General features: G+C 42.6%; 1 protein-coding gene across 2 annotated transcripts in view; it reads right to left on the reverse strand.

Annotated features, from left to right (window-relative positions):
* Positions 1-12,080, reverse strand: part of LOC124722919 (golgin-84-like) — a 103,370-nt gene that overhangs the window by 65,714 nt on the left and 25,576 nt on the right. For both annotated transcript variants that reach the window (XM_047248073.1, XM_047248072.1), the window contains exon 3: positions 8,058-8,409. In XM_047248073.1, the coding sequence (XP_047104029.1) occupies positions 8,058-8,409 (352 nt within the window). The remainder of the gene's footprint in view (positions 1-8,057; positions 8,410-12,080) is intronic.

Genomic DNA, 12,080 nt, shown 5'->3' on the forward strand with positions numbered 1-12,080 from the left:
TAATGGCCATCATGGGCCGCATGAACTCACCGGCTCTGGTGCCCAAATGGGTGCCCGAATGTTGCATTCCTATGCCATGCACCTGCTGCCTCTCCCTTCCACATTCCAATTCTGCAAACCACCTACTGCCTCCTTCCAAGCCATCAGCTACCCTCTCCCAACCCCTCCTCCACTTCCACCTCTTTCTCCCTTTATCCACCATACCTGATACAGCCCCTCATTCCAGTCTACATGACAAACTACAGTCCTGACACTTTAGTGTTCAGTTGGCATGATGTAGCTACACATTATTCGGTGAGTTGTCTTCTTCACTTCTACATTATTTACCTATCAGCATATACTATCTTCATTGTGTTCCTTACATCAATAAACACAATCTTCTTGTTCCTACTCACCTTTATACTCAATAACATCCATTCCCATTGGTCTCTGCAAGATACTGCACTCTTAATGAAATTCAGTGAAGCTCTGTAGGTATTGGTTATTCACCGAGCAATTTTGCCTTCTGTAGTTGTGTGGTTTGCAGAGACATACGAGGGCATGCTGGAAAGTAATGCCTCTGAATTTTTTTGTGAAAACTCTTAACCTTTTTAAATAAAAAAACTTTATGAACATTCTACATCCTTATTTTCATTTCTATGTATTTATTTCCCAACATAGTCACCCTGGCGGCAAACACATTTCTCCTAACGAGCTATCAGTTTGCTGATACCATCACTGTGGAATGTTTGACTTTGTTACCACAACTACAACCTCACCTCTGTCAGCACAACTTCATCACTATCAAAGTGAAGCCATCGAAGGTGTTCTTTGTGTTTCGGAAATGGATGAAAATCAGATGGGGCCCAGCTGGGACTTTATGGAGGATGATCAATGACAGTGAACCCAAGGCATCAGATTGCTGCAGGTGTCACAGTGCTTGTGCATGGCCTCACATTGCCATGCTGAAGGAGAGGGTTGCTCCATGTGTGGAGGAACTCTTCGAATGTGTGCTTTCAGTTTCTCACACATCGACATAGTCACATTACATGCTGCCATGTTACCCGCTACAATTCAAAGCTCTCTAGTGGCAAAGGGTTGCAACTTGCATCAGCTAAGTGGGAAAGTCAACCAAGATGACTTGTAATGCCTTGACCAACATTGTTAACAGAATAAGAAATTCAGTGGCACTACTTTTCAGCATGCCCTCACAGACATTTCTGAAGTCAATGTTGCACCCTCAAGTCACTATTCTAATTTAAAGATTCCCGAAGTACACTAAATCACTTTATGAATACCTAAAGTTGAGACCCTCTCTTTAACCAAGATCCCCATTTTCTGGGAGACATGAAACTCCACTTTCATGCCTACCAGTTATTGATGAAGTGTGCTCAAGGTTTAGGGTAATAGATGGCAGGTGCACCTGACCAGCACTAGTTCAGGAATCCTATGTTTTCCAAGTTCAAACTTGGTCAACAAAGACTGGGCTCCTTGATGTGTTCCATTATTTAGCACCACCCACGAGGTAGAATGCTAAGATGATGAGCACCCTCCTCTCTGCATATCGTATACATGCCAACAATGCAGACAAACATTTTCAAAAGGAAAGCACATCACAGAGTGTTTGCCCAGCAGAAGCTAGTAACCACTCTCAGACAAAGACCAAGTTCTATAACACAGAAAAAGTCTGGTGGCTCTGGCTTCAGATAGCCAGTTTCATGCATCTTCCCTGCAAAGTGGTGCCCACAGACGGGCATAAAGAAAACTCTCTCAATACATGCAAATAGTAAGAATATGTTTTTTTTTAAGGAAACAAGAGTTCAATGAGAGAAAGATAAACTGAACTAGCTTGCTCTGCATTATCACCAGACATATGAAACATGATATGGATGGAAGGAACTGAAATCCATGTTTGCTATTTGGACATGTAGACACACTGATAATCAATGGAGCCGCAGAAATTTCTGTAAGGAAGCTAATAGGCTTGCTTTGATTATGGGTACATACCAATAAATAACCGGAAATTTCTATTTTCTAACACACACAGCAAGCACTTGAGGCATTGTAGGTTGACTTATAGCAAGTAAGGTTATGTTCATTGTCAGCAAGAAAATTTATAAAAATATATGGTCAATATAATAAAGCAACTGCTGCCAAGGAATCTCACAAATGCTGAGCCCCTGCACAATTAACAGGATCAAGGTGGAAGGTAGAGAGATTAAGGTTCAACACCCCATTGGCAATGAGATAATTAGAGATGGAAATTAACAGGAGCAATGGAAATTATCTCTGAGCTAGGCAAGCATGCCTCCCCTCCTTCCTTTGTCTAGAAGTGATTACAACAGATCTCACAATTTTCTCCAATACAGTTTTTAATTATGTTGAACATATTACATCAAAAGTTAATTTCCACTAAATGTTGGCCATCTTACACTGATAGGAGATGAGCTGTTTTAAGTTGAATCAACCTTTCTCGATATAATATTTTACAAATTTTGCAGAAGCAGTTACAAATTCATATTCGTAAGAACTGTCACTTTACATCTAGTTTATATGAACTGTGTCATAAATGAGTTTCACCATAAGATCAATACATCTCAAAGAAGAATGAAGTAACAGTAAAGTTCAACACTGCACCAACAACAAGGTCAACAGAGACAGCACAAGCTCAGACTGGGCAAGGAAGGAGTAGGAAATCAGCTGTGGCCACTCCGAAGGAATGATTCCAATATTAATCTTAAGTAATAATGCAACAATGGAATCTCCATGCAGGAGTATCAACAATGTAGGAAAAGATAGATTGCTACTTACTGTTAAGATGACACGTCAACTTGCAGACAGGTACAATTAGAAGATACTCACATATAGCTTTTGGCTATTTGTCACACACACACACACACACACACACACACACACACACACAAAAGCAAGTGCACACACGACTGCCAACTCCAGCATCTCAGGCTGGAATGCTGGAGCTGGTGTGTGTGTGTGTGTGTGTGTGTGTGTGTGTGTGGCTTTACTGATGAAGGCTGTGGCTGAAAGCTCTATATGAGTGTCTTAATTGTGCCTGACTACAACTTGACATGTCTTTGGGGTAGTTATCTTGAAGCTGTGAGAAAGAAGGACAGGCGTTCCAAGGCGTGGAAGCAGAGACAATGCTGAGGGCAGATGAAACTAGGAGAGATATTGTTACATGAAGTAAACAGTAAGGGGATAGCCTTGCAAAAATGCAGATGCCCCCAGATGCGGTCCCAGGGCTTTAGTTACTCTTCAAGGAATTAACATATAACTTCATATGTCGTCTAGACGCTGTAGTAGGTTGTCACCATAGAACTTTGTAACCAACAGGCACGTACTAGTGTATAAAGCCAGCTTAATACCAGCCATGAGAACAGCAATGTCAGTAGACTGACAAGGGTTAGAAAGAGAGTGAAAATCCCAAAAACTGTTGACCTAGCAGACCCTACTCTGGGGAGCCTGAGGGGCAGGGCTAAATGACGTATAACAATAATGTTGCAAGCCTTATTTGACAGAGCAGTTACGTTTAGCTTTCAGCTGAACAATGTTGATACCAAATAAGGACATAGTTAGTGCAACTGCATTAACATCCCCACTTTAGGAGCAGTAGAAGGGACCTAACTAAACCATGATTGGCAGGCACCTGCTAGAGACCTACGGGATTGGCTGGGTAGCTGTAAGTGGGAAAAACAGTGCCCCCATGCGACTCTTCAAAACCCCTAAACCCCTAGATTCTGCATTTTGTCAGAGTTCTCAGTCAGACGATCTGGGTGCCGAATCCACATCCATCGACTCCAGCCTTGGTCCAGCTCTGCGTAAGTCTTCTCTCTCTCTCTCTCTCTCTCTCTCTCTCTCTCTCTCTCTCTTTCTCACTTTGAGTGTCTCAGTGAACAGTATCACTTTCAGTATGTTTTGTTTTGCAACTAAGTTGTTGCCTTAAGATGCTGGTAGTGTTTGCTAATGTGGTTAGCATCCACTCCTGGGACTTTTGCACTGGCTTCTGTTGTAACAGTGTTCTTCATGCTTTTTCTAACCCTAGAACTAGCCTCCAGTGTATTAGTTAGTCCTGTCTGGAATAAAAAACTATTTCAAGACCCTGTTTGTCCAAGAGTCTCCACAACGAGTTCCCTACCGAGTCTCATCACCTGCATTTCTAGTAAATGCCTGTACCAGTGTTGGCTCATATAGAAGAAAACAATCAAATGCCTTCACTGTGAATTGTTCTTCTGCCTTCTGCTCTGTACCACACGGGAGCGCAGACTGACCAGCAACCCGTTTTTCCCTCTCCCACCTGTGTCAGGACACGACAGATAGTCTGACAAATTTAAAGTCTATCCTTCCATTGCTTTAACCATTGAATCATTTAGTAAAAACAACTCATCTGACGAAGTCATATTTCCAATTAGTTACAGTCGAATAAACTTCACAAGCCCAGGCAAGGCATTACTTACTATGATGTAGGCTTAACACAGGCACTATTGAGTCTTGTGCTGCCGTATTCTATCAAAGATAATCAATAACTAGTATGTCTGTCAGGCACATCTCAAGTTCCTGTGAGGTGCATCTATAGTTGACCCTGCATTACATTCTAATTTTATATTAAGCCCATAGTTTTTTCTGGTTCTCTTCAAAATTCTTGCTAATTGTTGATGGTCCTCATCACATATGAAATGTTTAATGTCTTTGAAATACTGGCAATTGTGTGGCCCATCTATCAAACTCTTACAGCTAACAGCTTTTCATATACTAAAATGTTTAACATTTCATCAACTGTAGCTTAGTCTGGAATAATCAAACAACTGAGAATGATGTGCGCATTCACAAGCCATTGAATGGTGGTGGTTAGTGTTTAACGTCCCGTCGACAATGAGGTCATTAGAGACGGAGCGCAAGCTCGGGTTAGGTTGGTTGTTTTGGGGGAAGAGACCAAACTGCGAGGTCATCGGTCTCATCGGATTAGGGAAGGATTGGGAAGGAAATCGGCCGTGCCCTTTCAAAGGAACCATCTCGGCGTTCACCTGAAACGATTTAGGGAAATCACGGAAAACCTAAATCAGGATGGCCGGAGATGGGATTGAACCGTAGTCCTCCCGAATGCGAGTCCAGTGTGCCATTGAATGCTGTATGTATTTGGTAGTAAAAATCACTCTTACTATAGTCCCACCACTGAAGAGTGGATTATGCAGCTCATAAATGTTAATGAATTTTTGAATACGACAGCAATCATCTAACATACTAATTTTGAAATGAGCGTCACTCTATATGGCATAAGCCTGATAAAATGAATACAGATAGACTAAACACAAAAATTTGACATATGGCAGAAAAAGCACAAAGTGAAATGTCAACACTTTCTGACAGTGTCTAATAACCGAAATGCCAATGCCTGCTTCACACAAAGATCTGCTTATGGAAATCACCATGAAATACCAAGGGCACTATGAGAAAGATTTTTGTTCAAGTGCCATCTGTGATTTGTGCATGTTCTTGTACAAAATAGTAATACATGTGACATGACTTTTTGTTGCTAGCACATTATGATAATTTGGACAGGTATTTAGAATGTTTTCTGTTCTTAATTTTATATACTGAACAGAGTTGTCCGAAAATTATTTTTACAACCTCTGTCACAAGTCATTCAACAATTCCATGTACCCAAAACAAAGACTTTAGATTCTTTTTCATTACAAATCAGTAGTATTTCTTGTCATCTGACCATTAATATTATTATTAAAAGTGTTTGTTGATTGACAAGTCATGTAGCTTTAGAGCATTGCCACAATAAAAATCAGTCGCCCCATGGGAAAAGCTCAGTCAAACAACACGCAAGCTGCTAGTGTGAGTAGAACACATTTACCCTGCTGTGCTCAGTGATAGTCAAGCAGCCAGCAGTATAGCATGTTGTCATATTATGAAAAGCAAATATACCTGTTAGGACTCATTGCCTTGCCTAACCTGTGATTATATACCTTGAAAGAGTATCAAGCCACAGTCACAGTACAATATTCTCTATGGCCTGACCTCCCTGTTGCAGTACTTGTCTTAAATCCAATATTGATATTTCTGTATCATTATTAAGGTGATTCAAAACAATATTCAGCAATGTAATGTTGCAAACGTTCTGGTATATAAAGAAAAAGTAAACAAATCATATAAAATGAAAATCTCCTGCACAGAGATGACATGCTACTCTAAAATACAAACACTAAAGAAGAAAACAATTGAAATAACTTTTTAAACAAGTCTTTAATACTCTCCTATTGGTTACATCAGTCAATAGTACCCACAATGAACTATTACTATTCATACTGCTTTAATGTATCCTTATGGAGGTGCCAACTGGTCACTGCTGTAGAACTGCACACAATGCAGCTAAATGTGATATATAAGAAGCGATCAAGAAGTTCCTGTTTGAAGGCTATACAATCCTGAGTTGGTACGCCTGTCAGGTAAAATTTTCATGTGCACTAAGGCGATCATCTCACCGGTGAACCAGGGTGACGCTAATACATCATGTCCCGCTGTGTGAAGTCTGTAACTGCCTGTTGCACATCCTCATCTGATAGACATCACTGACAATTCAAACCCTTCTTTAGGAGACTGAAGGCATGATAATCGTGTGGGGAGACATCAGGACTACAAAACAGGTGTTTGAGTGTCTCCCAACTGAGCATTACAACATTTGTGTTGTGGGGGTGTGCGTTATCATGAGGCAGCAGCGCCCCTTTTTGCAGTTTTCCTGGACATTTTGCCTTAATTGCATGCCATAATTTCTCCAGCATTGCACAGTGCTCTTCCCTACAGATGGAAACACCAAATTCCTCAAAATCAATAACCAATGCACCCTGATAAAGAACAGCGTGAGCATCACCTTTCCAACATATGGCTGGCTCTTTAATGTCTGAGGAGAAGGGGACAATAGGTGACAGCATTGCACCAGCAATGTTTCTGGCTCCACTTCCTAGTGGTGTAACCAGCTTTCATCGCCTGCAATAACGCGCTCAAGAAACATGTTGCCTTCAACACTGAAGCACACCAGATACTTCAAGTAAACAGCTATTCACTTCGCTCTTTGTTCTCATTTTACATGCAGGAACCCACTCACTGTAAACTTTTCGGTAGATTAACTCCTACCAAATAATGTGAAGCCTAGCTCCTGCCAGGTAATGTTATGCACACTACCAAAACTGATGTCAAGATACTTTTCTAGCTCACATGTGGTTATGTGCTGGTCCAGCCTGATTGCATCGTCAACTGGCTGCCTGTTCTTGTTCATAATAGATGAGGCTGGTCTCCCAGATTGACGGTGTGTTGTGTTGAATACCAACCAGCACAGAACTTGGCGCATCATGCACAATGCTGGTTTTTGACATACATGCTGCCCTACACACATTTTTCATTCTCCTGTGGATATCTACCAGTGTTTGTCCTTCGGCAGCCAAGAAAATAATAACAGCGCGTTGATCCTGTTTGGACGCATTAGGTAATAATGTCTCCATAGTTCACATTTTTTCATTTACTGCACCCATGTCAGAATGTCATGAATACCACACTAAAACCCTTCCCTAAAGCAGACAACACATTTTTCATATGGTGTCCCTTGAAAGTTTCCTTTGTCACTATGCCAGTTTCTTCATTCCTCTGGATTCTCAAGTGCACCAGTATGCAGTAGAATGCTACTTAATTCCTGTACCTTTCTAAAAAAAGAAGGGAATGATCTAAATCTTTCTCTCCTCTAATTAAAATTTGGGTTGTTTTATGGGTAGTTATGGGGAATCTGAACAGATGAGAAAACTCTTTCCCATCATGAATTCTCTCTTCCACAGCCACAAGCATCACACACAGTTTTGCACTGTGAATTCTGAATATGTCTAGTAGGTGGTGCCTATGGGCATGACAAAACTGTACAATAACTGTCAACTTCATGTATACTCCTGCCACAACACTGATATGCACTCAACGGGAGTTTTAAAAAGAAAAATAAGTAATTACTATAGCTCTCCAGGCAATTGATAATACATGGGCAAGAGAAAAAAGGATTCAGTAGCTATTCTCACCTGTCTCGACAGCTGTCAGTCTTCGTTGCAAAAGTTCGTTATCTGTCTTTGCATTTTGCAGTTCTCTCATAGAAATAGCATGATCTGCCATTAATGATGATTTGGATTTAGCACAACTATTTTCATGTTTTTCATTTTCAGTCTTTTCGGTTTCAGCCTGCTGCCATATGTGCATTGTTGTCATAAGCGCTTCAGTTAACTGATCATTCTGTTCATCTTGGGGTAGATCAGTTGGTACCTTCTTCACACTAATGGCATCATCAAACATTTCTTTATCAATGTTTCTTACTGATGTGGAATATTCTAATGCATCATTTGTTGCAACAGTAATAATTTCTGGCACATTGGGCACCTAAAAAATAACAAAACAACAATGAGAACAGCAAACAAAAAGTATCCTGGCTGTGGTTAATTACCCATAAATTTTAGATCTGTCCGACTAGGTTTTGTGTTATTTTCCTTTCACAACTTCAAAACTTTTCATTTCAGTTTAGTTTTTTACAGGTTCCAAAGGGCACATTCACAACAATTCATCAAGTTGTGGAACATCAAATTAAAAACATTTTCTTTGTGAAAATATGGCTACACACTGCATGTTGGTCATTAAAATAAATGTTTTTTTGTTTGTTTATACATACTATTTACTCAGAAATTCATCTATAGAGTAGGATTCGACAAATAATTATTTCAATTTTTTAAAAAACTCTCATTATCTACTAGCATCTTTAACTCACAAGGGAGGCGGTAATCCAATATTTTCATGTCTACTTACCTTGTTCCTTTCTGTACAAGACTAAGGTTAAGTTGTGGATAGTGCAAGCTATTTTTGTTCAAAGTGAAATATTGATGAATGCTACTGTTATATTCAAACTGAATCTGATTCTTCACAACAAATTTCATACAGGATCAAATTTATTGTGAAGCTTTGTTAGGATGCCAAATTTTTCAAACAGTTGCATACATGAAATTGTTAGTATGCCAGTTTTTCAGACAGTTACCTACATGAAATTTTAGGATATGTTATCCTTACAGCACTTTTCTGTGTAATGAATACTTTATGTGTGCAATAGCCCCATAAAATTATTCTGTGTGATGCCAGTTAATGGAAACTGCACAGTAAACTAATTTTCTAATAGTTTCATCAACTAAATCAGCAATTACACATAAAGGAACTTTTTTTTTTTTTTTTTTTTTGTGGTTTTAGGGCGCAAAACTTCTATGGTCATTAGCGCCCAGCCCGTGACGTAGGAAACAGGAAAAAAACGAAATTTAAAATCAGCAGCAAGGGGAACAAAGTCATAAAATTTGAGAAACTAAAGGCAGAAGGAATGCTTAAAAATCCACTATAGAAAGGGGTTGGTTGTCCCCCCCAAAAAAAAATCAAATGACTGACGTCACTTCACTGTCACTAATAAACTGTAGAACGCGGTCAGCTGAGCGCGTGTCATCTGCTAAAATCGACGATAGATCAGGCGATAGCTGTAGACGGGAGCGTAATGGATTAAAATAGGGGCATTCAATTAAAAGGTGTCTGACCGTCCACAGCTGAGAGCAGTGGGGACAGAGTGGGGGAGGATCACCGCTTAAAAGATGTCGATGGCTAAAAAGACAGTGCCCTATCCGGAGTCTAGCTAAAATTACCTCCTCCCGACGACGCGTTCGGGAGGAAGAGGTCCAAGCGCAAGGAAGGGCTTTCACTTCCCGCAATTTATTATGGGGAAGTGTTGACCAATGCGCATGCCATAAATGAGCAACTTGGCGACATAAGCCGCTCCGTAGATCGGTAAACGGAAGAGACTGAATAGCTGGCCGAGGAAGAGAGACTGCAGCCTTGGCCGCTATATCGGCCGCCTCATTCCCACAGATACCAGCGTGTCCCGGGAGCCAGAGGAACGCCACTGAGACGCCCCCCAGGTGGAGCAAGCGCAGACAGTCCTGAATCCGGTGGACCAGAGGGTGCACAGGGTAAAGAGCTCGGAGACTTAGGAGAGAGCTGAGAGAATCTGAGCAGATTATGTACTGTATCCGCTGATGGCGGCGGATGTAGTGGACAGCCTGGAGAACAGCGTAAAGCTCCGCAGTATAAACCGAACACTGGTCGGGAAGCCGAAAGTGATTTGGGGTGTCGCCAACAATATAGGCACTCCCTACACCTGACGATGTTTTCGAGCCGTCGGTGTAAATAAATGTGGCTTCCGTCATTTGTGCACATAGAGCAGCAAATGCCCGACGGTAGACAAGTGTAGGGGTACCATCCTTGGGAAATTGACATAGGTCTCTGAGCAAGTCGATCCGGGGACGGAGCCAAGGCGGTGCTGTACCCCAAGTTGTCAAGAAGGTTTTAGGAAAGCGGAAGGAGAGAGAACGGAGCAGTTGACGGAAGCGGACTCCCGGGGGTAGTAGGGAGGAGGAGCGGCCTGCATACCCGACATCAAAGGAGGTGTCGAAAAAAAGGTCATGGGCTGGATTAGCAGGCATGGAAGACAGATGGCTAGCATAACGACTCAGAAGGACTGCCCGCCGATTGGACAGCGGAGGTTCAGCAGTCTCAGCATAAAGGCTTTCCACAGGGCTGGTGTAAAAAGCTCCAGACACTAAACGTAATCCACGGTGGTGGATAGAGTCGAGACGCCGAAGAATAGACGGCCGAGCAGAGGAGTAGACGATGCTTCCATAATCCAATTTCGAGCGCACTAAGGCGCGATAGAGGCGGAGAAGGACCACTCGGTCCGCTCCCCAGGAGGTACCATTCAGGACACGGAGGGTGTTAAGGGAACGCAGACAGCGAGCCGAAAGATAGGAAACGTGGGAGGACCAGCACAGTTTTCTGTCAAACATAAGACCCAAGAATTTAGCGACGTCGGAAAACGGAAGGTTGACAGGACCTAGATGTAAGGAGGGCGGAAGAAACTCCTTACGTCGCCAAAAATTAACACAAACGGTCTTACTGGGTGAGAAACGGAAGCCGGTTTCGATGCTCCACGAGTGGAGGCGATCGAGACATCCTTGAAGACGTCTTCCAAGCAGGCTGGTCCGTTGAGAGCTGTAGTAGATCGCAAAATCGTCCTCAAAGAGGGAGCCCGAGACATCAGGAAGGAGACAATCCATAATTGGATTAATGGCGATGGCAAACAGTACAACACTCAGCACGGAGCCCTGGGGTACCCCGTTTTCTTGGGAGAAAGTACGGGAGAGAGTAGTGTTCACCCGCACCCTAAATGTGCGCTCTGCCATAAATTCGCGAAGAAAAAGGGGCAGCCGGCCTCGAAAGCCCCAAGAGAACAGTGTGCGGAGGATGCCTGTCCTCCAACAGGTATCGTATGCTCTCTCCAGATCAAAAAATATTGCTACCGTTTGGCGTTTCCGGAGAAAATTGTTCATGATATAAGTGGAGAGAGCAACAAGATGGTCAACTGCAGAACGATGCTTTCGGAATCCGCATTGGGCTGGTGTTAAAAGACTGCGGGATTCCAGCCACCACGCTAAACGGTAATTCACCATACGCTCCAAAACCTTAGACACTACTCGTGAGAGAAATGGGGCGATAGCTAGAGGGGAGATGTTTGTCCTTTCCAGGTTTCGGAACGGGAACGACAATAGCTTCCCGCCATCGCCTGGGAAAGGTACTGTCGGTCCAAATTCGATTGTAAAGGCGAAGGAGGTAACGCAGGCTATGGGTTGATAAATGCAGCAACATTTGGACATGGATACCATCCGGTCCTGGGGCGGAGGAGCGAGAAGAAGAGAGGGCATGTTGGAGTTCCCGCATGGAGAAAACAGTATTGTAGCTTTCGCGATTTTGAGAGGAGAAAGCAAGATGTCGCACTTCCGCTGCACGTTTCTTTGGGAGAAACGCTGGCGGGTAATTTGAAGAGCTCGAAATCTCAGCAAAGTGCTGACCCAATGAGTTAGAAATTGCGACGGGGTCCACTAAGGTAGCATGCGCGACAGTGAGCCCAGAGACCGGGGAGAAACTTGGCGCGCCTGAGAACCGTCGAAGCCGACTCCAAACTTCCGAGGAGG

Source organism: Schistocerca piceifrons, chromosome X, assembly GCF_021461385.2.
Source record: "Schistocerca piceifrons isolate TAMUIC-IGC-003096 chromosome X, iqSchPice1.1, whole genome shotgun sequence".
NCBI classification, from domain to species: domain Eukaryota; kingdom Metazoa; phylum Arthropoda; class Insecta; order Orthoptera; family Acrididae; genus Schistocerca; species Schistocerca piceifrons.